Source organism: Mus caroli, unplaced genomic scaffold (genome assembly GCF_978045245.1).
Source record: "Mus caroli unplaced genomic scaffold, Mus_caroli_1 scaffold_6, whole genome shotgun sequence".
Classification (NCBI taxonomy): domain Eukaryota; kingdom Metazoa; phylum Chordata; class Mammalia; order Rodentia; family Muridae; genus Mus; species Mus caroli.
In genome coordinates, this window is record NW_028227261.1 from 1,378,371 (window position 1) to 1,405,436 (window position 27,066).

At 51.4% G+C, this 27,066-nt stretch overlaps 1 protein-coding gene across 5 annotated transcripts; it reads right to left on the minus strand.

Moving 5' to 3' along the window:
* Positions 1–16: 16 nt before the first annotated feature.
* On the minus strand, positions 17–26,072 carry Mmel1 (membrane metalloendopeptidase like 1). Of its 5 annotated transcripts, none has more exons than XM_021160126.3 (24): positions 25,936–26,072; positions 23,919–24,079; positions 13,741–13,809; positions 13,146–13,205; positions 12,148–12,309; positions 11,778–11,858; positions 10,638–10,733; positions 10,037–10,155; positions 9,440–9,505; positions 7,732–7,866; positions 7,567–7,656; positions 5,920–6,056; positions 5,519–5,612; positions 4,609–4,737; positions 3,998–4,096; positions 3,544–3,627; positions 3,058–3,161; positions 2,695–2,753; positions 2,215–2,334; positions 1,604–1,737; positions 1,434–1,499; positions 839–934; positions 494–570; positions 17–407 (listed from the first exon to the last, which is right to left on the minus strand). In XM_021160126.3, exons 2-24 carry the CDS (start codon positions 24,040–24,042, stop codon positions 308–310), a joined length of 2,301 nt encoding a protein of 766 aa, XP_021015785.1. In that variant the 5' UTR covers positions 24,043–24,079; positions 25,936–26,072; the 3' UTR covers positions 17–307. The 5 variants fall into 5 exon arrangements, with proteins under 5 accessions (XP_021015785.1, XP_021015784.1, XP_021015788.1 ...); XM_021160125.2 differs by having other exon boundaries at positions 23,919–24,228; XM_021160129.3 differs by lacking the exon at positions 13,741–13,809 and having other exon boundaries at positions 23,919–24,228.
* Between the last annotated feature and the right edge of the window lie 994 nt (positions 26,073–27,066).

Below are 27,066 nucleotides of genomic sequence, written 5' to 3' on the forward strand. Positions count from 1 at the left end.
CGTCTTTGAAGCGTTTACTTAGCTCAAGTCTGAAGCTCGAGAACGTTTAGCCACACACTATGGAGAGGGTGGAAGGCAGCTGACTGCTCTTACCGGGCTGCTGACCCTCACTGGCCTGAGGGGGCGCAGGACCGGCACCACTCATCCCGGGTGTGTGTGGGCGGGTGGCTACACTCTAGGCTGGGCGCGGAGGGCTGGCTGGTGGCTCCAGTGGCCTTCAGGCAAAGACCTGCACATCTCTGCCAGCTACACCATTCAAGAAGCCTCTGGGTGGCGAGGCATGGGCTGCAGCATAGATCAACCTTGGCTACCAGATGCGACATCGCTTCATGGGGTGCATGGGGCTGCCTCGTGGGCAGTGGAATGCCTCAGAGAAGCCTGGCAGGTTCTGTAGTGAGCCCAGCACCCTGTAGACCAGCAAGAAGGTCTGAGATGTTGGGAGGAGCCCAGGACCGAGGCGGTGTAAGCATGCTAGCTTGGGGACTGCACTTGCCTGTACTTAAGAGGACTGTGGACATCCGTCTTGATGGACTGGACGGCGAACTCTGGCCTGTAGGACCCACACCACACCTGGAGATGCATGGGTGGTCTGGTTACTGGCCTGAGGGCCAGAGCAGCACCCCTTGCACTAGGGAGTTCCTATCTCCCTAAACAGCTGTTCGTAAGATGAGGATATGGAGGCCAACAGGTCCCTTCCCTCCCTCCACATCTGCTGCCTTCCCCCCAGCCGGTGTTTTTGGGGTGTGGCAAGCTCATGGTGACCTTGGAAGTACTCTAGAGAGAACTCTCCAAAGCCATGAGAGAGGAGACCAAGGACTAGGTCCCTCCTAGGGATTACCTGGGCATAGTTGATGAAGAAAAGCTGGGCATAGGTCAGGTTCAGTCCCGGCAGTCGCTGATCTTTGCCACCATCAGCCAGCCACCGTAGGTAAGCCTGCGAGCACCAAAGTGGGTCTGGGTCCAGCCAGGCTTCCAGAGAGCCACATGCAGAATAATCCAGGACCTGCCCAGGTGGATGCCCTGCCTCCCAAGCTTAGGGCTGATGTGCATAAGGCAGCTGATGTGCATAAGGCAGCTGCAGTCCTCCAAAGGTCTATTCAACAGGGCTCTGTGAGACCCTCGGCCAGAGAGCTACCACCCGGACTCTACCTACATGGGTCCTGGTACCCGGTGCTCTCTATCCTGAGGCTGTCCATGTGGGCTGTTGACACCCATGGTTATGTCATCTCTGTTGCGTATACTCGCTAGGAGACAAAAATGGTTCCTGTACCAGCTCAAGTGTGGGAAATGTGCAAGACTCCAGGTATACGGCTATGGGATACAGCTTCCTCCACAATTCAACTGGAGGGGTTTTAGGACACAGCCCCAGTTTGGGCATGGCCCTGCTTTGTTAGGACAATACCAGTGTCTCCAAGGGCCCTGCTAGGGCCCACCTTGTATGCCTGTCGCACACCTCCATTGTCGGCAATGTTCTCCCCGAGGGTGCTGAATCCGTTCACCTGCATAAAAGGATGGAAGCTAGCTGGCCCTGGCCCCCTCTCGTCCCATGGGGCCAGGGCTGGGTACAGTTGCAGAGCCACCACAATGCTGGTGACATGCTTACATTCTGGTTGTCTGCTAGTTCCCAAGAGAAGTTGCCGTACTGATAGATCATGCATTGCGACTGCTGTTGGAAGTGCCGGGCCGAGAAGTTACTCCACCAGTCCAGCATGTTGCCGTTCTTGTCAAAGTTCCGACCTGCGCAGGAGCAGAGGACCTGCACACTTGGGGACATGCATACTGTCCCCAAGGCCCTGTTTTACCGCCCCACTGCACCCTCTAGCAAGGCCAGCTCAGTGCTCGGATGTTTATGATCTTTCTCTGGCAGCTAGAGTTCAGGGGTTCCAAGCACATAGCACCATGTTTGGGGGCTGCTTAGGAGAGCTTCCATGCCACCCCATCCTTGCCCCTGAAATTAGGGCCAGGAGTCCCAAATTCAGCTGATCCAACCCCACATGGAGGAGCACATGGCTACCCTCATATGATCCCCCTGGCTAAACCACGTGGGAGAAAAAGCTAAGACATCATTGATGGTGTCAGGCCCTAAGAGTCAATGGGGCAGCTCCTTCAGGAATGGAGACTAGGCGAGGCCTCTGTCCAACTAACCCGTTAAGAAACTAAATGGATGACCCTAGCCTGCTCAGTGTGTTGGGGCACTCCTGAATGCTGCTTTACCATTATCATCAAAGCCGTGTGTGATCTCATGCCCGATCACCATCCCGATGCCCCCAAAATTCAAGGACTGTGGTTGGTCCTTGCTGAAGAAGGGCGGCTGGAGAATCCCTGCTGGAAAGACTGTCCCCCCCAGGGTGACAAAGATGATCAGTGAGTGGGCACCTGTGTGTGCCAAGCTCAGGTGAGTGCCTCCACTGGGCCCTGTCATCTGAAGCTAGGACTCCTGCCCAATGTACAGATAAGGAAACACTCAGACACCAAAGCAGGAGTGTTGGATGAGGACCCATGCCCAATTTCTTACTGACTACTGCTGCCTTCTGAAAAGTGCTCCCTTCTGTTTCCTTTGTGTCCCTCCCGACCTACGACCCTTGAGGTGGACCATAGGTGACTGACATCACCTGGAACCCATTCCCCTTCTGAGAATAGACAGTTTCCTGGACAAGGGTGAGGGGCTGTACTGGAGAGGCAAGGTGGACTTACCGATCTGGTTTCTGTTTGGGGAGTAGAATGCATTGACCACTGCAGCCCCGATGATCCAGCTGTGGTAAATACACCGGTCACTTGGAGTCCACATCTGCCAGGATGCTCTCTATGGTCCCTGTGCCCTGGCTGACCAGATCCTGCCCTTAAGAGCTCTGTGGCAGAGTGGCCAGCTACTACTGCAGCATCCTAAGCCAACCCCAAGGTCTGGTTCCTCTCTGAGGCCCCCAAAGCAGAGGATGCTGGGGAGGAGGAGGACTTAGGTCTAGTGTCCTCTTTGGCTGGCATCAGGACAGACTCGTGTAGCCACCCTAGTAGGTAAGTCCTGTGTGCCAGGCTAGCCCATGTAGCCATCCTACTCACAGATTCTGGTCCACCTTTTCCCGAAGCTTCTTGAGGCTCCTCTGGGCATTGTTCTTGAGGTTCTGAAGCCCGTTCTCAAAATACAGGTCCTCATAGAAAGTCAACTATGAGAAGAAAAGAGCTTCGTGTGGCTGGCACTCAGCCTGGGTCCTCCAGAGTATGACAGGAGGGGCTAAGGGTTGGGGAAGGGTCTCAAGACACAAAGGTCAGCTGGGCTGACTCCTGGAAGAGGTACATGGGGAGGGTACCCCAACTCCAAGCATTTATGTGACTGTCAGAAAACTCGGTTTCTCTGGGCCTCAGTTTCCCCATCTGTGAACAGGGTGAGGTTAGAGTCACTCCAGGGTGTAGGGGTGTGGCTGAATGAATTAGGAGAGCAGAAGAATGCTTTACATGGAGTGCCCCCCCTCTCCGGGGTGGGGTGGGGGAGGTTGACTCAGAACAGGGGACTGGGGGGCGGGCAGGCCGAGCACTGAAGGTACGCACACTGGAGTACTCCTCATCCAGGTGTTTATTGTTATCTTCCAAAATGTAGTCAGGGTAGCCAATCTGTTCCCGGATATTCATGGCCTGAGTGGAGGAAGGGCTGCTAGAGTCATCTGCCATGGGCGATTCCCCCAGCCCCACTGCTGGTTCTGCTCCCTGCTATGTCAGCAAGGGAGTAACAGACAAGTTCCCTCCACCAGCTCGCAGAACCAGGCATGTAAGTGGTTCTCTATGTAAGTAGTTCTCTAGGCTCGGGAGTGACTGCCTTGTCACTGGCCCCAGAGGAACTTGGCTAGGTTCTAGCCTCAGACCGCAGAGCCTCCTTCTGCTCCCTGGGGATTACCCAGATGTGGGACCCATTCCAGCTTCCCTCCCACTAGGGCTGGACCTCCAGCAGGGGGTCCTGACCGCAGGAACTCCCCTGGGGATATCACACTGGTTGTGGCTTGCCCACCTTTTCCTGGGCCTTCTTCTTGGATTCCTCGTCCATCCAGTTCAGCTCATCCAGGTTATCCACAAACACGGACCTTACCTTCTCAATCAGCTCTCTGACCTGGGGAAATGCGCATGCCCATGTCCTAGAGGGCACGATTCGTGATCCAGGCTTGGTCTAGGATACCTTTTAGGAGGAGGCCAGTGCCACCCTGGCCCTGACCTCCTGGAAGAGTGACATTAATGTGGGCCACTGTTCTGGCACAGGGTTGTAGCCTCACTGGCTTTTTGGAAGCTTGCTTATACTTGGCTCAGAACCCATACAGCCTGTGCCTTCCTGGGGAGCCTAATAGGGTCCAGGGCTGGAGCCCAGGGTCAGAAACACCTGGGGTGGGGTTTCTTTCTCTGGGTCTTCCTCTGTTTTTTTGTGGGCACTGGCATTAATGCATATTCCATTAGGAGCCACCGACTTCAGGGAGAAAATAGGGGTTGAGTTGCTGTGCTCAAGTAGAGTGGAGATGGAGTCACCGGGTGGGGCGCTGATGACGGGGACTGGTATCCTTGCCAGGCGGCTGACCCACGGTAAGCCTCAGGTACCACGGGCGGTGCCCGTTTGGAGTCAAGGATACGCACCGTACTCTTGCTGTCCTTAGAGAAGGCCCGCTTGATGTAGAGGGAGCCCACAGCGCTCTCCATGTTACTGTTGACATAGCTGACACACTCTCGCCAGCGTACCTCCTCCACGGTTGTGCCGTACAGCGCCTGGTGTGTTTCTTTATTCACTGGCTTGCTCACCCACTCACTGTTTCCCGTGTGCCAAGGCTAACTTTCCCAGGTCAGGTTTGGGGCCCTGAGCTTGTGAGGCAGGCAGGTCTCTCCCACCATGGGCTTCAGGGTACCCAGAGGGGGACACCAGATGCTGCCCCTGGACATGAGAAGGTCATTGTGCTATTTTGAAGGGACTTGTCTTTCCCACTCAGACTCTGCTCTCATCCTCTGGGTGCTGTGGTCTGCCTGGACTTTTCCCAAAGCTCAGGGCTAGCACTGACCCTGGAGCAAAAGCATGGAAATGTGTACGGCTTTGGCTACCAGCTCTCTAGATCCTGGTTCCCCTGGCTGTAGTGGCTGTAGGATTGCCTTCCTCCCCGTTCAGACTTGGTCCCTGAGCCCAAGCCAGGCCATTGAGAACTCTGTATCCTTGAAGTGGAGTGTCCTGCTCATATGGAGGCCTTGTGGCTGTTTCTCTTGTCTAGCCACTTGCCTTTTCTAGTGTCTCTACTGGCTGTTTACCCCTGGACCTCTTTGTCCTAATCTCACGACTTCTATAGAGCAACTCCTTAGATGTCCTGGTCCCTCCTCTGGCCACATTTGGTTTTGTCGGCTGCTGGCCGTTGACTGCCCTAGTAGAGCAGGGGCCCTTGTCTACCAGGTTCCAGTCTCAGACCCAAGGATGACAGACAGTGCATGGCCCTCAGCTTTACAGGCTGAAATGGACCCTGGAACCCTTGCCTGGGCAGGAGCTTCATCTCCAGGATGCGCTCACCTTGCGGTAGTCCACACGTGCCTCTTTGAATCTCTGGCTCAGGCTGCCAATGCGATCTAGCACCAGGCGCCATACCAGGTAGTTCTGCATGGTCCTAGAGGTAGCAGAGGTTAAATGAGACAGGGGACATGGGTTAGCCAGCAGGTTCCACACCCTGCATGGTTCTAGATTCTCCAAGAATTAACCTACTTATCCCTCATGCTTGACATGAGGTGCTGTGGACACCAAAATTGAACCTCTGTGTTCCTCACACTGGAGGAAAAGTGCTGGATGGGATCTTCTCCAGGAAGTAGTAGAAACTGTGTGTGTGCGTGTGTGTGTGCATGTGCGTGTGCGTGTGTGTGTGTTGTGGGCCAGGGACAAAGATGCTGAGGCCCTGTGGAAACTACCCTTGGGCTCACCGTGCTGAGTAGCTATCAATGATATCCTCCAGATTCTCCAGGTAGGGGATGCCGTAGACCACCACCTCCTCATCTGGGAACAGCTCGACTTCCACAGAAGACAGCACATTTTGTATGAAGAGAGTCCAGTTAAACCCCTGTAGAGAGGTGGGGAGGGAGAGAGGGGCTGGTGGCCCATACATCTAGGAAACTCACTTCCAGCTGAAGAACTTTTGGGAAACAGGTCAGGGGAGAAAGGACTGTCAATAGGAATCAGGACCAAAGGTGACATTTCTCTAGAGCCTGTGGGCTATGAAACAGTCAAGAGTCTATGTAGGCAGGGTGGTGGTGGCGCACACCTTTAATCCCAGCTCTTGGGAGGCAGAGGCAGAGGCAGGCAGATTTCTGAGTTCAAGGCCAGCCTGGTCTACAGAGTGAGTTCCAGGACAGCCAGGGCTATACAGAGAAACCCTGTCTTGAAAAACAAAACAAAACAAAACAGAAGAGTCTATGTAGAATATTTGAAAAATTAAGTGTAGTTGGGGAAAAATGCTGAGAGTGACTTACAAAGTAGGAAATATGATAGTCTTATATACTACATAAGTGGGATATTTATGTTTAAACATTTTTTTAGTATTCATGCTGAGAACTGAACACAGGACATCATACAGGCTAGGGCAGAGCTCCATTACTAAGCTCTCCCATTCCTATGGTCATATTTACTCTTAATAAATACTCCACAGTGCTGAGCTTTTAATGGCGTAACTTTAACTACTTTGGAAAAAAATGTGTTGACACATGGACTCTAGTCAGGCTGGCCTAGAACTGCTCTTGAGAATGCTCTTGGGGAGCTTACTGTGTGTGTGTGTGTGTGTGTGTGTGTGTGTGTGTGTGTGTGTGTGTGTTTTGTTTGTTTGTTTGAGTCAGGACTTCTCTGTGTAGCCCTGGCTGTCCTGGAACTCAGAGATCCACCTGCCTCTCCATCCCAAGTGCTGGGATTAAAGGCCTGTGCCACCATGCCTGGCTTGAGGTTATTGCTTAATTGAAGATTTATTTTAATTTTTCCTATGTGTGTGTGGTGTGCTTGCATATCTGTGGGTGTCTGTGGGTGCCCATGGAAATAAGAAGAGAACATTGGATTCCTGGAGCTGGAGTTGCAGGTGGTCATTAGCTGCCTGATGTGGGTACTGGATACTGAACGCTGGTCCTCTGAAAGTGCAAGTTCTTAATTCCTGAGCATTGTCTATAGCAACGACCTTCAAATCCAGGGACATGAGATGTGAAACACTGGATGTAATGAGCTGGGTCCCGGGCTCTCTTAGGCTTTTCCTGTTCTGTCCTTGGACAGAGAAATATAGATCCAAATGTTTATTTAGATGCTCCGGTCAGTAGGGAGGGGCTGAAGGCCCAATCACTTACTTCTGACCCGGGCCCTGTCCCAGCCCTGTCCTCTCTCTGACATGGCCCTTTAGAGCAGCTGTATCTCACCCTAGGGAGGAAGCCTGTTCCAGAGCAACAATGGCTGTTCTGCTGGGATTTTTCCACTGTGCTCATTTAAAGGTACTTTCTTCCCGAGTGCCAGCCATGTTAGAGCCAGGAGTAGCTATCTGGGAAATGAGTACCCAGATGGGTTGGGGCTGGGTCAGTGGGTGGGTACCTGGGTCTCACCTTCAGACCAAACCTTTCCTGTAGCTCCATCAGGTCCATTCGGTGGTACAGGGCAGTGACATCATGCCTTTTCTCCTGGGGGACTGTGGCCTGTGTGGGGACCAAGGGTCACACAGTGTGGTACTCAGCACCTAGCCCTAGCCTCCCAGCACAGCCCTGCCTCACGTTGGCCAGATGCGTCTCCAGTTCCAGCACCTCCGCCATCTCCTCCCGCACCATGGTGCTCTCCTTGGACAGGTTCTGGTCTTTCCTAAGCATAGTGGCCACTGACGTCATGAACTCCAGGTAGGCTTTCCGTACCTGGGCCAAAGGATGGATGGATGGACCTAGGTGGCTTTGGCCACCTGGGCCATCATGGAATACTCTGTGGGGTGGGGAAGGGGCGGGGTGTGACATGGAGTGGCCCCTGGAAGTTTGCCTTTCTAGCCTCCTCAACAGGCTCCAGCACAGATAGCACAGAAGGGAACATGTGGGGACTGTCCACAGCACACCCAGCTGTCACTGCCACCCTGATCCCCCTCCAGGGACAAGCCTGCCCGACAGCCTTTGTGTTCTGTGGTTTGGGCCAGCCAGCCAGCCCCTGTTCCTTTTCACCATGCCCATGCCTCTGTGGGTGAGGACGGTTTTTCAGAGACACACAGTGCCAGATTGGCCTCCTCAGGAGCTCAGTGTGTTCTCAGCTGTCGGTGCCTGGCTGAGGCTGCCCTGGCCATGATTCGACCATGGAGTGGTGGGGTATTGCTTCTTCAGGATGTTTGTCTATCCACCTGACATCTTTCTGCCTTCATGCCCATTCTTGAAGGGGCTGCCCTCGCTCTAGCTGAGGCTGGAGACTACCCCCTCCACTAGTGCTTAGCTCTGCCACCTGCCAGATTGCTGGCCACACACTCAAGCTTTTGGGATATTCCAGATCCCAATTGTCTGTATCCTGCGACCTTCTTCCAGCCCCCATCTTTGACCACATGGTCCTTCCTCCTGGTCCCAACCATCTGTCAGATCCCGGCAGCTTGACACCCATGAGCCCTTCCAGCCCTGCAGCGTGGGTTACTCCTGCCTCCTGCCCCTTCCCATCCTGTTCCTGGGTGTCCTTGCTGTCCCTGTCTTCTTTCTGCCCATCCCAGCTCTCCCTCCCACCCTGGGCTACTTAATAGTTGGCTTCTCTTCACAAATGCAGGAGCCGACTCTACCTAGCAGTCTCGGGGCCTCTGCCCACCCTAGGCTGAGTTCTGGGCCTCCCAGACACTGGACATCATTCTGCAAGGGAGGGTCAAGTTAAATGGATTGCCTGGGGCTGGAGAGATGGATCAGTGGTTAGAAATACTGACTGCTCTTTCAGAGGTTCTGAGTTTAATTCCCAGCAATCACATGGTGGCTCACAACCATCTGTAATGGGATCTGATGCCCTCTTCTGGTGTGTCTGAAGACAGCTATAGTGTATGCACATCAATCAATCAATCTTTTTTTTTTTTTTTTTTTTTTGGTTTTTCGAGACAAGGTTTCTCTGTGTAGCCCTGGCTGTCCTGGAACTCACTGTAGACCAGGCTGGCCTCGAACTCAGAAATCTGCCTGCCTCTGCCTCCCAAGTGCTGGGATTAAAGCCGTGCGCCACCACGCCTGGCTCAACCTTTAAAATAATGGATTGCCTGCCTGGATGAACTCACCCACCTCAGGACTGACATAAGTGTAGAAATTGAGTGTCCATGTTTTTGTCCCCAGCACTTAGTACCTGGCCACATTCCCATAAGTGCTTATACAGGCTGATTTGGGAAGCAAGGCTAGTGGATAAACGGTAGTGCTGAGTCCCAGGTGGGCCCAAGGCCTGTGACATGCACACAACGGTATCTGACATGAGCCCTCAAGGCTCCCTGCTTACCTTGTGGTTGTTGTCCTCCTGGAAATAGTACTCCCGGGATGGCATGCCCAAGGTGGGCTGGTCTATCTGGAAACACACAGAGGGCGTGACTCCTGGCAGAGTGGGGATCCCCGTAGCCTGGCTGAGGTGGGCACTGGTCCCCTCCCCCAGGACTGTGCCTGGTAGAACACCGGCTCCCTGTGGAAGTCAGATGCTTCCAACCCCAAACCTCTCCCTGACATAGAGAGGGGGTTGCAGGTTGGGACTTGCAAGGAGGCCAGAGAGGGGATGGATGGGACACAGGTCCCCCATGGGAAGAACTCACATCGTACCTAAAGTATGCTTCTCTGACCTTCCAGCTATGGCTCCTGCAGGCTTCCTGCCCAGGTGCCAAAACCCTCACAATGGGCAAGAAACAGGCTAAGCACAAGGCCAGCCTCTCTGCTCAGCACAATTCACATCATAGCCGTGGCAGAGAAAACATGCACTGAGCTCACAGGTCTTCCCCAGCCATCGTCCTGGTCTATCTCCCTGCTTTGCTGCCAAAGTCCAGAGTCAGGCACCGGGGAGCCTGCTGACCCTGTTCCACAACCCCCTCTCCCCGAGGGCATTGCATACGTAGATGACGTGCCGGCTGGAGTTCTGGTCGTCATTCCAGATGAAGAGGTCGATGAGGACCCGTCTGTTGAACTGTGAGTTCAACACAGCCAACTGTCGCTCCAGTTCCCACTTGAAGCCTGAGGAGTTAGCACCCATGATGGAGACCAGCTAGCCCATCTCCAGACAGGGAACTAACTGCCTCCTAAGCACAGAGCATTCTGGAGGTGTAGGGAGCCCTGTCTGGCTTAGGTAGGAAACTCACTGTGGGCCTTTGGGGACTGAGGGACTATTCTCCAAGTATTCCGTAGGGAGATAGGTTCTGAGACAATCGTGTGTGTGTGTGTGTGTGTGTGTGTGTGTGTGTGTGTGTGTGTGTGTGTGTGTGATGCTGTCTAAGGGATGAGCAGAGGGATATGAAGACTGGGTCTAGAACAGAGGTTCAGGGAACCAGCTGTCACCGACTTCCCCCAATGTGGAGCCTAAGCCAGCTTTTGGGATCCTAAATTGGCTCTGGAAGGAACGAGCCCTCGGGGCTTCCCAAGAGCAGGTGGTTAGCTTGTGGGCAGCTTTGGGGTTGAGTAAACCTCTCCCTGAAGTCTGCAAACTGGACGATACTCACCCATGGTCTCGTTCCACTTATCCATGGCCACAGGCCAACCTCCTACCATTTTTAAGACGCTCAGCAGGGGCTCAGAGTCTCTCTTCTCAATCACACCTGGGAAGGGGAGGAGGGATGTGTGCTCAGTTAGACTCCACTGGCTCAGGCGCCATGACACAAACCCGGAGCATGACCCCTTTGTAGGCTCAGCTTTAGTTCAGAGGTTGCTGGTGAAGTACACACTTCCCTGGGGCCAAGGAGCTTGGGAACTAGCTTGGTGAGCAAGCCTAGGAAAGGAGTTGTGGCCAGGAGGGAGGCCCAGAGACAGAAGGTCACACGGGGCCCATGTGACTTGTGTCTGCAGCACAATGGCAGTCTAAAGACTTGGGCTAAGGAGGGTCCCTCTAAGGAAGTGTTTTTTTTTTGTTTTTTTTTTTTCGTTTTTTTTTTTTTTTTTCTGACGGGAAACTTGGAAGAACTCCAGGCAAAGACTAAGTAGACAGGGTACATCCAGAAGTCACCACAGACACAGAGGAGGACTCTCGGGTGACAGAAGCAGAACTTCAGAGCTGGCAACAAGAAGGGGCTGATGTCCATGTCAAGGCATGTGGCAAAGGCTGAGGGGACACAGGGAAGGGACAAAGGTTTGGCAGAAAAGGGAGAGCTATATGGCTCCGATGGAGGGTACTAGCCTCAAGATGCCATGGATGGGAGACAAGAGGTAAGGCTAGAAATTTAGTAAAGATGAGAATCCAAAGGAAGTTTTCAATCTGGTAGGTATTGGCCACATGATTTGGGGAGATAAGATAGCCCTGGGCAAGCCCAGGCAGGGGTTCCAATGGAGATGACCTCATAAAACCACGGTCCCACTGACTCCCATTGGTGGTACACTGGACTCAACTTCAAACCTCTAGGAGATGCCCAGCTGAGCTGGACCCATCCCTGCTGCTCAGAAGTGATGATTTTGGGCAGTGTAGCACAGGTTGGGACTTCAAAGCCCAGTACACAGGGCATCTGGTAGGCAGTCAGGCCGGTCTGGGCACAGCACATAGATGCTTTAATGTATGTGCTCTGCAGGGTGCCCTCTCCCATCTCATGGCGTTCAGTGTGTGCCTTGGTACTGGAGCTAACTGGGCCCTAGCAGGGGGTGGCTCTACTCACTTTGGTTCATACAGGAGCGATATAGTGTCTTGGCCTTCTCCACAGCCGGGCGGTGCTGGGAAGTGGAATCCTCCAGCACCCCTGTGGGCAGAGGAGAAAGCTGAACAGAGGTTGAGGTGACTGTTGAGGGCCTAGGTCAACAACTTAAGTCTCCTGTAGCCCTTGGTCCCGTCTGGCCCTGGGCAAGCATCCCAGGGTTCCCTCTGACAGACCAGGGGCTTCATCAGGCTAGGCAGAGACACCGCAGTGACGGCTCAGTTCAACTCCTGAGCAGCGATTTCTCTACTGACCCTGCTGACCAAGATGCTAGGCAGGAGCCCACCCAAGGGTCAGTGTCACCCCCTGTTCACTGGTGGTGGCCACTCTTCACCTTTGAGGATAACCTCCAGCTCGTCCCGAAGGATGTCAAAGACGCTGTATCGGGAGTTGGTCTCCGGGATCACATGGTGCCTCAGCCAGCCTCCGCAAGCATACTGGTAGAAGTTTTCACAGGGGTTCCTCGATTGGTCCATGTTTTCGAGGATTCTGGCAGCTTTGTATTCCAAGGGGGTGGAGGGAGGACAGGAGACTGGATTGTGGACACCTTGACACTGTCTTTGAGTCAGAGACAGCGGCACCCCTCCGGGGACAGTTTGTTTGAGATTTATTTCAACTATCAGCTCGCTGGCAGCTACTGATCTGCTCTTGAGTATGTTAGTCACTTTCCCTGAGCCACAGGAAGTCTGGAAACATGGGAGGAATTGCCCAAGTAGCTTCAAGGGCTACGGTTGCCACTGATAAACCACAGGACCTTGAACCCTCCTGTCTTCTCCCATCTGAGGACCTGATTTGGAATATGGTTTCTGCCCTGAGGAAGGCCCCAGTGGATGACCTTGCCCTCTAACTTGGTCCCAGACTCCTGGATGTCTCCATAGCCCTCTGCCTCTTGTAGTCTCAGTGGCTTCTCACTCCATGTCCTTGAGGTTTCTTACTTAACAGACGGGACAACTGTTTTCCAGAATCTGGAGTATGTTGGTGACAGGAGCCTGAGCTTACGTGCTCGGCGCTCTGCCCGGGATCCCCTAGAATCTTGCCCAGCTTTTTATCTTGGTCTCTTGCAGTTGGAGATTTCATTAAAAAGCATCACTGTGGGACTCCAGGATCCACCCAGATAAAACCATATTCTGTGATTCTGTGTCTCTCTGTAGGCTTTTTTCTGTCCCCTTTCACTTCCCCACAAGATTTTTTTTCTTTCTGCCTCCTCAGAGCCGCCCATAGCACCCAGTTTTAAGACAAAAAAAATCTCAGCTTGGCTTCAGGCAGCGCCCCGCCCCCTGCCCCCCGCCCCCCCCCCCCGCCCTGAATGGCCACCCTGGGGGAGAAGCTCACCTGCTATCACGCAGCTTGGGGTGGTGCAGATGTCACTTTTCTGTGATGAATCCCTGAGGGCTGGAGGAACAGAACGGGGAGGAGCGTGAGGTGTGCAGAGTCAGAGGGCTTGGGTGGGCGTGGCGCAGGCTGGGTGGGCGTGGCAGGGTAGATGAGGAGGGCCTCTATTTGTCCCACCCTTCATCGACACCTCCAAGATAGGTTTGAAGTGTAGTCTTGCTGCAGTGACCTGGGATCCCCTTCAAATTCTCTGCCTCTGTGGACCCCTACTGTGGCCCAGGACCCTCAGGGCTTGAGGTGGCTCATGCCCTGCTACCTTGCTGTCCCACCAGCTCTAAGGTCCTATACTATCCCACCTTATCCTTACCCTGTGGTTAGTACATCCATAGATGGTATCAAGCCAGCCTCACGGGTGGTACCCAGCTGTCCCCAGACATCCCACATACAGCAACCACTGGCGATTGGTGTCCCTGCCAATATCCTTTCTTCCCCATCCCTCCTGTGCTCCCTGCCCATCCATGTGACCCCACCCATGGCAGGTCCAGATGCCAAGCCCACCTCCTCAGGGCTGCCTGGCAGGGAAGGTAAAGGCTACCTCGTTTTACAACCGTCCTCTCATCCCAGGAGAAGTGCAGCAGGCTAGTTAAGAGGGGCAGCTGCTTCCCTGGGGAGAAACACAGTGCTCAGCCCCCAAGTCACCCTCAGAGCCTCGGGGATCATTGCATGTCAGCGCTCAGGGCTATAGTGTTCACCACACACCAGGGAACGGAGGCAGGGAGACTGTCTTACTCGTCTTCTTCTCTTCCTCCTCTTCCTCCTCCTTATACTTTCTGCTAGGATTGAGTGGGAGAGGGGAAGTTTCCCCCTAGCTTGTTATTCCTATTTTCTTGTCCTTCCTGAACTACCCAGGCTCTGACTGCCTTCCCGGGATGTGCCTACAGAAGGCTGCTCTTGCAGCCCCACCACAGGAATAAATAGGTTAATTTAGGAAAATTGGGTCTTGTAGGTAGGGGGCTTCCCTAGTGGCAACCTTCACCCTTGCAACTTTTGTATTCTCACTGCCTGCTGAAGGTTCAAGGCTACCTACCCCCCTTGACCCTGTCCCTCCACTACATGTGGGGAGAGACTCTGTTTAGCATGGGAGTCTTCAGGACCTGGATGGGGGTCTGGGAAAGAGCAGGTTTAGAGCTAATAAGAAATTAGAACAAGACTGAGGTGGATGTTACAGCGAGGAGCAGCTAGCTCATATCAGCTGCCTGGAGTAGACAAGAGCTGGATGAGCAGCCAGCTCCCGCCAGCTCCTGCCAGCTCCTGCCAGCTCTGTGTGTAACTGATAAGAATGAAGTAATAGACAGTGATGTAATGTAATGATGTAGCTAATAAAAGCAGAGGCTCATAGCAGACAAGCAGAGACCGTGATGCTGGCATAGTGAAGACTGTCACAGTGGTGTTGGCTCTCCGGCCAGAGGACAACCAACTGCCACCCTGGCTGCAAGAGGATACAGAGGAGGGAGTCGTAGCCCGAGACATGGCCAGCAACAAGCAAAAGAAAGATGGGAAATGAGGTCACTGGAGATACCCAAGGCCACCCAGGAGATAGACATGGGAGGACTAGGAGTTCAAGACCAGCCTCTCAACATAGCCAGTTTAAGGATACACAAGGAAGCAAAGATGGAAAGGCTGAAGCTCAGGGATGGCCTAGGCCAGTGAGACCTGAACTCAGACAGAAATGGAAACAAGCTGTCGCCCTGGAGCTAAAACCACAGGATGTGAATGGCTACAGGGGATGGGATTCCAGGAAGGATCAAGTTCCTTTGGCGCCCTCTGGTGCTTGTTTAGGTAACTTCTACAGTATGCCAACCTCCCAAAGTAGCCCTGCGATGGCTCAGTGGCCATGCAAGTGTGGGGACCTGAGTTTGGATCCCCAGTACCCAAGTAAAGGCCAGCAGGCATGATGACCCCATCTGTAACCCCAGTGCTTTGTATGTGGAGACATGGAGTCTCTGGAACAAGCTGGCCACCCAGATTAACTGAATCTGTAAGCTCTGGGTTCAAGTGAGAGACCACCTCACACATAACATAGAGAATGATGGAAGACACTCAGTGCCAACCTCAGCCCTATACACACACACTCCCGTACACATGTATACCTCCACACATACAAACATATCTCTCTGTGTGTGCTACACATACATTCATAAAAGAATAGTCGTCACAATTCCTCTGAAACTTTGTTTTTCTAAAATTTTGTTTTTCAAAACATTAAAAACTCCTCAACTTGGCTAAGACTTTAATTTTTATAAAATTTATTATAGCTGTGAGCTGCTGTGTAGTTGCTGGGTATTGAAACTGGTTCCTCTGGGCTGGAGAGATGGCTCAGTGGTTAAGAGCACTGACTGCTCTACCTAAGGTCCTGAGTTCAAATCCCAGCAACCACATGGTGGCTAACAACCATCTGTAAGGAAATCTGACACCCTCTTCTGGAGTGTCTGAAGACAGCTACAGTGTACTTACATATAATAAATAAATAAATATTACAAAGAGAAAAGAAAAAGAAACTGGTTCCTCTAGAAGAGCAGCCAGTGCTCTTAAACCACTGAACTATCTTCTCCAGTCCCTTAAATGACTTAAGGTTTTCCCCTCCTTCTCAGCCTCTCTCGGGGCATACCCACCACTCCAGTCAGTGAGGTCCTTGCTGAACAAGTGAGCCCCAGGTTCAGTGACAAACCCTTTCTCAAAAAATAAGGTGGAGCGCCTGGAGAGACAGATGGCTCAGGATAAAAAGCATGTACTGTTCTTGTGGTGGGTCAGACAGAATTCAGTTCCTGACTCTGGGATTCTTGATGCCCTCTTCCTGCCTCAGAGGGAAAATGCACTGTGTACACGTGTCCCTACACAAACATACATGTGTGCAAAGAACTAAAATACAGATATAATAACTCTTTACAAGATAAAGTGGAGAGTGATAGAGGACACTGTCACACTGATCTCCGGCCTACATGCCTGCATACACAGTGCATGCACACACACATGTACACACACAGACATCACACACACAGACATCACATACACACAGACACAGATCACACACTCACACACAAACACACATAACACACACAGACACACATCACACATTCACATCACAGACACATCACACACAGACACACATCACACACAGACACATGACACATCACACACTCACACACACACATCACACACATACAGCACACAGACACATTACACACATCACACAGTCACACATCTCTCTCACACACACACTTCAGACACACACATCAAATGGACATCACACACATATCACATATCACACACACACATCAAATACACATCACACAGTCACACATCACAAACTCACTCACACATCTCTCACACACACACATACATCATACATCAAACACACACATCTTTTACACACCACACGCACACACACATCAAACACACACATCAAATACACATCACACAGACAAACATCACACATCATACACACATCACATAGACACATTACACACTCACATATGCATCACACACACACACACTCTTACACACACACACACACATCACACATGAGAGACAGGAGAGAGAGAGAGAGAGAGAGAGAGAGAGAGAGAGAGAGAGAGAGAGAGAGCTAACTAGCTTCCGGGCAGGGCTGGGAGGCAGATGTCTGTGGTGTGGCCAAGGGAATGGATCCTGACAGTCAACAGGAAGCTCTCCCAAATGGAGACACCAGATGGAAACAAACACAGTCTCAGAGGTAAACCTTCCCCACTTACATCATACAGGAGGCCAAAACAAAGGCCACAGGGATATGTGAGTTTATGTTTATGCGCCATGCGACCTGAGTACTTTCATGTGTCCCCTTGAATTTCTTCTCTCCAGGAGAGGAAAATGACCAGCTAGGCCTCTGTGCCTGGATGAGGTTCCCCTGCCACAGAGGTGCTCAAGCTGAGTCTGGCTTGGGCCAGCTTGACCTCAGCCAAGGACAGATATTAGGTAATTGTTGTTTTGGGCACTCTGTTTCTCTCTGTCTCCCTTTCTCTGCCTCCATCTCTCTGTCTCTCTCTTTCTGCCTCTGTCTCCCTCTCTGCTTCTCTCTCTGTCTCTCTCCCTCTCACACACACCCATGCATTTTCACCTCCACACAAATAACAAATACAATAACACATATTTTTAAAAAGAAAAGCATGCAGTTGCTGAAGTTTATGAACAACTGCAGACCCAGAATGGATGGAGTCAACTAATGATTTACAACAGATCATTTCCAGGTAGGCATCACTGAGGTGTCTGAAGAAAGACTTAGCACTAGAAGGATATTCTATGGAATTTACCAGGAATGCATAGCAAAGCCAGGGACAGAAATGACCACAGAAAAATTGAGCATCAGAAAGGACAGACTGAGAAAAGGCGAGTCTATAAGCAACGGGAATTTTCTTTCATTAATGTTGTATTTCTTGTTTGTGTGAGGGGAATGGATACATGAACTTGTGTGTGGAGGTCGGAAGTCAGTCTTGGTATTGTTTCTCAGCGTGTGGAGGTCAGCGGTCAGTCTTCTCAGGCATGCTCCACCTTATCTTTTGGGTTGGAATTTCTCATTGGCAGGCTGCTTACCAGATATGTTAGGCTGGCTTCAGCCCCAGGGATCCCTCTCCCTCCTTAATGCTGGGCTTTTTAGCGAATACACTACCATGCCTGACTTTCCTTTATGGAATCTGGGGACAGAACTCAGGCCTTTGCTTGTACAGCAAGCACTTGGCTGACTGAGCTCTCTCCACAGCTGTTAGCTGAATTTTAGGAGTGAGTAGAGATTCTCAGTCTCTCTCTGTGTGTGTCTCTGTCTCTCTCTCGTGTGTGTGTGTGTGTGTGTGTGTGTCTGACGTGTCACACTCGGGAAGCAGCTTGATCACACTTTTCCCTCCCGCACCAGGGAAAGCATGGAAACAGAGCAGGAAGTGGAGCCGAGCTATAACGCCCACCCCCAGTGACGTGCTTCCGTCAGCAAGGCTCCACCCGCTAAGGGTTCCATAACCTTTCCAACAGCGCCTCCAGGCGGAGACCAAGTGATCGAACACGGGATCCCACGCTAGGCATTTTCGTTCAGACCTGTAATGACCAACCTGATAATCAAGCTGCCCCATACCAACAAACTGTTTTAAAGGTACTGGTTGAAAACGGGTGTGGAGGTGTAATCCCAGCGCTTGCTAGGTACGGACAAAAAGGTCAGAAGTTCAGAGTCATCCTTGACTATATATAGTAAGATAGAGGCTAGCCTGGGCTACATGAAATTCTCTCTCTCTCTCTCTCTCTCTCTCTCTCTCTCACACACACACACACACACACACACACACGTGTGCTCACACGTCAAATACACAAAAGGCACAAACTGCCTTTTGAAATGCTAAAGACAAACTTTGCATAACAATCACTAGACAGAAAAAGGACCTGTCAAGAGAGCTATGAAATGATGAAATCCAGACAATAGCAAGGAAAGAAAATATAACTCGAGCTTTTCATAGCTCAGGTGTTAAAAAAAAAAAAAAAAAAACAGTGAGACCAGGGCCTGGAGAGATAGCTCACCGACTGAAAGCACTTTCTGTTCTTGCAGAGGACTGGAGTCCAGGTCCCAGCACCCACATAACTGTTCAGTCATTTGCAACTTTAGTTTCCAGAGTTGACCTCTGAGAGTACTCACACTCATGTGTGCACACATCCCTCCATACATGTAATTCAAAATAATATTTAAAAATACAGCATAAAATATATAACTGACAAGGGTGTGTTTAAGCAAAAACTTTGGAGATATCTCTATTGGAATGTGCAAGCATGTTGTCCCACAAGCTAATTTACCTTCACACAGGACAAAATGTCAAGATTGATAGGATCAATAGCAAAACTGACTTCTTGTTACTAAATCTGATAATGACCAGTGTAGTGGTCGTTTTTCTAAGCATTCCTGTTGCATTAAGTTTTCAAACCCTCGTGTGAGCCTCTAAGACACACACCCCTATCAGTTCTGTTTTGCAGGCCAGGAAGCTGAAGCACAGAGATGTCATGGAAGTGGTCTGAGGTCACACAGCAGGGATGGGAGCTGGAATGCCCCGCCAGCCAGGCTGTATAGCTGGGCAGTGGCGTGCATACCACCTCAGGTCCCTCCTTTCCTCACTGAGTAACAGGCAGAAAAGCCCAAGGATGACCAAGGATGAGCTGCCGACTCCGAGGACACAGCTCAGGTCCAGGCTGGTGACATCTCCCTGCAAAGAGGGTTGCTGGCAGGCTCAGCCTCACCTACGCAGCTCTGCTGCTTGGCGGGGAGAGAAGCATAGCACACACAGTGGGCAAGGCAGCGTGCCACTAAAGCTTTGTTTACAAAAACAGACAGAGGCTGTGGTCAGCTAACCTGAACAATGAATGTGGTTGCTTGTGAACAGAATTCCCGATGACCATGAATGAAAGTGGAGTGCCCAGCTATTTATGAAAATACTTGACATCCAGAGCCTACCTGATAGCTCAAGGACAAAAACACTTTTTCAGAAAGACTGGGACCTGAGGCTGATCCCCAGAATCCATGTAAAGGTGGAAGGATTGAATCAACTCCAAAAGGTAGTCTCTGACCTCCATACCATGCCACCACACACACCACCACAAAGAACACAAAATAAAATAGGCTTTCATGGAGGAAAAGGATTTGCATCTAATTTTAAACTAGCAAAAAGTTAAAAGAAAAAGTCAGCAACTATCAAAAGGATAGAAAAAGAATTTCAAGCAAATTGAGAGGGGAAATAGCTCAGATTGAACAAAGGCAGGAACGGCTGGAGATGCATCAGAAACACAGCCATGGTAGACAAAAGACAGATTCTGGAGATTCAAGGAATGCAAATAAGGAAAATCCTCCCAGTAAAGGACAAATTCAAAGCCCAGCCTTGCATGGCTGCAGAAGAAACAGAGGAGCGGTACACAGAATGCTCCAGATAAAAGGACAGAAGTACTCATATTCAATTTTCTGCACTCAGTGGGAGAGTAGTGGCACATGCCTTTAATCCCAGCACAGAGGCAGGGATTAAAGTTCTAGAGGCCAGCCTGGTCTGTACAGTGAGTTCCAGGACAGCCAGGGATATACAGAGAAACCCTGTCTTGAAAAAACCAAGCCAATCAAACTTAACCAAACGGAAAATCAACAACAACAACAACAACAACAACAAACAACAACAACTACTCTCTGGATCCATGTGGTAGCAGGAAAAACTACAAATTGTCCTCTGACCTTCGTGTGTGTGTGTGTGTGTGTGTGTGTGTGTGTGTGATAACATTCTCTACCTCAAGTAATTGTAAAAGAAAAATTGCAAATAAATTGGTTTTATTTTTATGTATAAGGGTGTTTTTGCTTGTATGTATGTATGCCTGCGTGCCACATGTGTGTCTGATGCCTGTAGAAGCCAGAAGATGATATCTGGTCCTCTGGAACTAGAATTAAACACAGTTGTTAGCTGCCACGTGGATGCTAGGAGTCGCACTCCTGTCCTCTGGAAGAACAGCCAGTGTTCTTAACTGCTGAGACACCTCTCCAACCACTTATGGTTGAATTTATGTTCATTCACTAGTCTTAAATTATAGACAAGTTGATGGGCAGTGGTAGTGCACACCTTTAATCCCAGCACTTGGGAGGCAGAGGCAGACGGATTTCTGAGTTCAAGGCCAGCCTGGTCTACAGAGTGAGTTCCAGGACAGCCAGGGCTACACAGAGAAACTCTGCCTCAAAAAAACAAACAAACAAACAAACAAACAAACAAACAAACAAAATATAGACAAGTTAATCCTTGGTCCCACTCAGGAAAAACGACAAGTCTTTAGTGCAAGGTTTTCAGAGGCACTCCTTTGAACAACAGGAAGACTAAGTGATAAAATCTGGGGTGTGAGAGATGGCTCAGTGGTTAGGAACACTGACTGCTCTTCCAGGGGTCATGAGTGCAATTCCCAGCAACCACGTGGTGGCTCACAACCATCTGTAATGAGATCCCAGGCCCTCTTCTGGTGTGTCTGAAGACAGTGTACTCACATACAAAAAAAATTATATGAATAAATAAATAAATTGTGGCGAGACAGAGAGAGTCGGGTCTTTTTTTTTTTTAAATACTTTAACTGAGTTGTCAAATATCAACAGATTAGATATTATAAATGTGTAACCATACCTTATAGTTTTCATAATTGTTATAATTGTATTCCACTTATATATGTATATTTTAAAAGAGCCTCTTATTGGACTGAAAAGGGGAAATTGTAGAGAGATTGTCTGGTATATGATACAGATGCAGCACCTGTCAATTACAAAGCCTGTGGCCAATGGCTTAGGCAGGAAATAGAGGTGGGACATCAGGAGGAGAAAGGATTCTGGGAGAGAAGAGGCAGGGAGAGGGACGCACGGTGCCTGAGCACAGGTCACCAGCCACATGACACAATGTAGGCTACAGTAAATGGGTTGTCTTTGTCTTTAGTTATGATCTAGTCTGAGTAGAGCCTAGCTCTATGTCCGAGGTATTTGTAAATATAATTGGTGTCTGGATCTTATTTCTGGGAGCATGGGGCTGTGAGACAGAACCAGGGCCTAACATCAACAACCAAGTGAATGAAGGAAGCCAATATCTCAAGGGACCTTGACTGAGCTCACAGGAACCTATGGTCTCTCCTCAGGTTGGGGCTGGCATGGCCTACAAGAGTACCTGGCCTATTTTACACTTTTTTTTTTTAAATTGACCAAGCCTTACTTGGCCTAGGCTAGTGAGATGAGTCAGCGTTATCAACTAGATAGGATCCAGAGTCACCTGGGACAAAGGCCTCTCCTGCATGCTAGAGGGGGATTACCTTGACTGAACTGAGTGTCAGAGCTGCCTACTGTGGGTAGGGTATCCCAGGATTGAACAGAATTAAAACAAGGAGCTGAACATTGGTAGTGTTCATTGCATTCCTGATGACTTCAAGTTCCTGCTGCCTTGACTTCTGGAAAAATGCTCTCTCTCTTAACGTTGCTGTGTCAGGATGTGTTTTTATCACAGCAACAGGAGCACACCCAAGATTAACCTCAGGCAAGCACCAGAGGTCTCACCAACCAGCTCCCACTGCCCATGGTACAGCTGACCCAGAAGTCAGTGAAATTTAAAATGGCGGCATAAGGCCACACGACCCAGAAACGAAAGAGTAAAACGATAGCTCACAAATCAGAAACTATAAGAAAGCATCAGAACAGAAAGGAGAAGAAAATACTTTAAGATGGGTAAATACAAAATTTTCTATCTTTTCAGTCCTGGACGGAAGCTGATGTTAGCTGTAGGGTCACTCCAGGGACTCAGGAAGCAGAGATTGTGGGGCCCTGGCAGAGTCAAAGAGATCCTGGCTATGCCAGAAGTCACACTGCTCAAAGGATAAAGGGAGAAGACACATGGGGGTGGGGGGTGGGAGGTGGGAGTGGGGGACAGAGCAGAAGTCCCACTCCCATCCCCCAGTCCTGTACCTCATGGCTGGCTGTGAGCCTATAGGGTCTGGTCTCTAGAGGCCTCAAAACCAGGTGTTTTGAGACCAGTGAACTTCAAACAAAGGTCTCTGGAACCCTGGGCTCCACTAGAGGGTGGACCCTGTCATTCCTGTTCCTACCTGGAGTTGGTTGCTCCTGTCAACACTTGCCTGAGAAACACATGGGCAGAAGTCACACTATGTGGGCCCTTGAAGGCAGCCCTTGGATGGGGGATATACCCACCTCCTCCTTAGGCAGAACCCACTTATGTTTTCCAGCTGTCCCTCATCCGTAGTCCCCTGAGGGAACTTCCAGGCTCTGGTGCCCTGGTGTGAGAGCCAGAACCAGGTTAGTGCATCACTGCAGAGACATGGCCAGAGTAGAGTAGTGTAGTAGACTGATGCTGTATGTATATCTATATGCTGCATGTGGGTCTTCCTTCCTTCCTTCCTTCCTTCCTTCCTTCCTTCCTTCCTTCCTTCCTTCCTTCCTTCCTTCCTTCCTTCCTTCCTTCCTTCCTTCCCACCCCTGGCTCAAAGGGGATGAAGAGATTGGAAGGTACAGGGTGCGGGGCTGCTGGGTGTCTAGATTCCCCATGCGAAGGGGAGCACCCTAGTCCTACATGTGGTCCTTTGGGGAGGGGTCAGCGTGTAAAGCCGTTCCTAAGACACCTGAGGTCTACCCAAAGGGCAATCCTAGCCACACCCCCACTCTCGTGGATTCTCAGGCTAGCCCCTTCCTTCGAACGTGCAATAAACAAGAGACTGTATCAGAAACCACCAGGTCATCCTGACTAGCGAGCGCCAGGTGAGACAGCTGGAGGGACCCCCTTGATTCAGGGGCTTGGGCTCCTGCTGCTGGGCCACCTGGGAACTGCAGCAGTCACTCTGCTGGGCTGGGCTTCGGACTAGAAGGGGGCTGGACCGGTGGGGCGGGGGACCTGTGAGCTGTCTGCAGCATCCTAGAGTCCTGCTGAGGCAGAGGGGGGCGGAGGCAGAGCCTGCAGAAGCTGCCGCACCAGCAAGCCGGGACAGACAGAGCTTTCTGGATGGGGTCGCTGGGCCCGTGCAGGTTAGTGTCCTTTCCGTGGCACCTCTGGAGTCAGCAGTATGGCCCTAGGAGCTGGCGGGGCGGGGGGGGGGCTAGCAGACCCCCACCCCTTTGCCCCACTCTACAGGGTTGGTTTCTCTCAGGGACATGCAAAGCCCTGGGCAGGTATGGGTTGGGGGAAGGTAAGGGGGTAGGGTATCCTTGCTCACCTATGCTGTAGAAGACACCCAGAGTCACTATGGCTCCCAGCAACAGCAGCAGCAGCAGCAGCAGCAGCCCATACTCCACGAAGCCTGGGGACTTCTTCCGACACCAGCCTGCTCTCTCCACCATCCCCACTGGGCTCTCAGACTTTCCCTATCAGCCGGTTCTGGGTGGAAGGCACACTGCTAAGCCCCCCAGGCCAGGGCTAGGAGAGAGGCAGCTGGAGCCCGGATGCCTAGAACACACTGAAGCTGGTGCACTGTCCTGGTCTCTGCTTTCAATGCTGTAAGCTGTGCCCCAAGTGCCCAGGGGACCCTGTGTAGAAGGGAAACCGGACCAACTAGTCCTCATGTCCATTGCTTCTCAAAAGCTTCTCTCTTGTTCCATTGTCTGACATGGCAAGGACTAGCTAGGCAAGGACTAACTAGGCCTGAGGTTACTCTGCCCAATAAATGCAGGAGGCTCAGTCTAGGTGTCCACTGGCCTCTACGGTGGAGCCTGCTTGGCTTGCCTGTGCCCAGAGGCTCCAGGAGTTTGGGGGCTTGGAAACTGGATCGGGAATGTAGTTGGGGAGGTTGCTCAGGCCCTGAGATCCTTGCTTGCCCTTTCTCTGTTCCTGTAGGAATCGAGGAATATTGAGGGTCGGTGGGGTTGGAAGGACAATGTGTGTGGGAACAATACATAACAAGAGGGTTAGGGTTAGCAGCTTAAAGCAGGGCCCCATTATCCATAGGGCTTAGGCGTCTCTGTCTGTACATCATCTTCCAAGTGGTCCAGCCTGGGGAGGGGTTTAGATGCTTACTCCCCGCTTCCTGGCTGTCAGTCACATGCTGCCTGTCTCTTGGTGTTCACATGCCCTGCATTTCTCTGGATGCTCAGTCAGTGGCTGTCTGGTCCTTCACATCCTCACAAGACCTCTGCTGTCCTCCGTCCCTTTATTGAAGCCAAGCTTTGGATCACACTTGATCCTAGGCCTTTAGTTCTGCTGGAGTCTGACCTTGCCTCCTTCCTATACTCTATTTGCTCCAGGCTGCCATCACCTTGAGTTGCAGCCAGACCTGAGGGTGGATCTCCCTTTCCACCCAGAGAGGATCCCTCTGGAGAGCCAAAAGATGTCACTCTCTAGTCTTCCCTTATATCTCCCTGTTTCCTCAAGCCCCTTTGTCAGGACGCCTGTCTTCCAGGTCCCTCACTAAGGAGAAAATGAAGAAGGCATCATTTTTTCAGGGTCCTTTCCCCTACTTGGCTTTCAAGTTCAACTGAGCAAACCTTAGCCTGCTCCTGTTCTGAGTTATCCTAACATACAGTTCTGTAACCCTGAGTGTTCTTATTCATGTCATCCCTAGGAGAATATCAGCTCCCCCAGGGCTGGGGCTCCTGTGTCTTCATGTGGGGGTACCCACAACATCAGTTGAGCGAGTGGGTGAGTGGGTGTGTATGCCAGCCTTGCAGGACAAGCCCGGCCTTTGCAGCTCATGTTCCAGCATGTTCTGACTCCAAATGCATTAGCTGATTCTCTTCTGCATTCTGTTGGCTCACATCATGGCCTGCAAACTTCACTTCCGCCTGACAAGTCCCACACAGTAAAAAAACAAAACAAAACAAAACCCCACAGCCAAGTGGCCTGGGTCAGGTGTGGGGTGATTGTGCTGTGTAAGGGGGAAAAGAGTCAGTGAGACCCCCCAAAGTGAGTCTTCCTCTCTCTAGAGAAGGGGGTCTCTGGGCTGTCATGAGGAGGAGGCAGGGCACCCCAGGCAGGAAGTGGTATCAAAGGTGTAGGTGATGAGGTGCTCACTGGGCTCTGAGTGAAGTGCCTGGGTCTTAGAGGCTGTCATGGCAAAGCTTAGGTGTCAGTATGGTGGCACAAGCATGGGATCAGCATTTGGGAGGCTGAGGCAGGAGGATGACTGTGAACTCAAGACTGTCTCAAACAAAAGGAAACTAAAAACAAACAAACAAACAAACAAAAACAAGATACCACCTGGTAAAGCAGCCGGGCAGGCCCCTCTCAGTGAATCCTACCTGGTGCTCTCAGCCACTGCTAGGCAAGTCCTTAAAGGGTAGGTTGGGATGTCTCAAAGCTGGGGTGAGCTGGCCAAGGTGGGCTCCGGGTGGAGTAGAGCAGCGGTCAGGCTGAGCTGGCTGTGAGGTCACACGGTGCTGGCTCCCGGCCCACCTTTGTGATGATGTGAACTCCTTGGAGATGATGATATACCAGGGCATTCCGTGGGCTTTCGTGTGGGGGAGGGGCGGGTGGGCTTTCTAGTATAGGGACCCTGCTGAGTGGGTGTTCTGCCCCCTCCCCCCAATCCCATCTCTGTCTCATTTCTGTCTCTTGACTCTAGCCCAAAGCGACCCAGGGTCTGCTGGCCTGACCCTGGTAGGTTTTCTATGGGCTGACATGAGTGGTTCCTCCCTGGGTGTTCTTCCTTGCAGTCACTGGGTGGGGTAAGGGGGTTGGTTATGGGGGCTTACCCATGTAAGGGAGGACCTTCCCATCTTGATGGACGGGCACAGGAGTAGGAAGGGTCCTACCTGGAGATGATGGTGAGAGGCTGCACTGTTCGTCAGTTCTGTCTCCAACCAAGGAGTCTCTAGAGCCAGGGAGGGAGCCTGGCTAGGGAGCTGGAACAGGGGCTTTGGACTCCAGATTTTCAAATATGAGCCGGGAATGGGCTCAAAGAAAGGAATAGGGCTCTAAGCAAGAGCTGATCAGGCCTGGGTGACCTTCGAACAGTTCTCCTGGCCTCCAAGGGCATCAGGAAGGGCTGGACCACAAAGCTTGGGTCCAATGAGAACAATCTCCAAACGGTGCTGTTAGAAACATTGGGTCTGTGCTCTGATGGCTTCTGAGGGTGGCCCATGGCCCTGAAGAAGAGCAGTCTCCAGCTGCAGCTCAGAGCTGGGATCAGACCTTAGGTTTATCACCTGGGGCTTGGCGTAGGATTAGGAGTTACTTTTCTTTAGGTATGGCCGAGTGCTTAACAAAAGCAATTTAAGGAAGAATTTAATTGAGTGGTCTGAAGGTTCAGTGCATCACGGTAGGGAGGCAGCTGACCTCCTTACATCTGCAGCCAGAATGACAGACGCTGGCACCCAGCTCATTTTCTCCTTTTTATTCAGTCCAGGATGCCAGCCCACGGAACGGTGCCA

Excerpts from the sequence above, each read along its gene's own strand:
- Mmel1 (XM_021160126.3), bottom strand. The coding sequence starts at position 24,042 with ATGGTGGAGAGAGCAGGCTGGTGTCGGAAGAAGTCCCCAGGCTTCGTG. Across the intron at positions 3,628-3,997 it reads AGAAGAAGGCCCAGGAAAAG|GCCATGAATATCCGGGAACA; the intron begins GTGGGCAAGCCA and ends TCCTCCACTCAG. Across the intron at positions 1,738-2,214 it reads ACACGGCTTTGATGATAATG|GTCGGAACTTTGACAAGAAC; the intron begins GTAAAGCAGCAT and ends GCTCCTGCGCAG.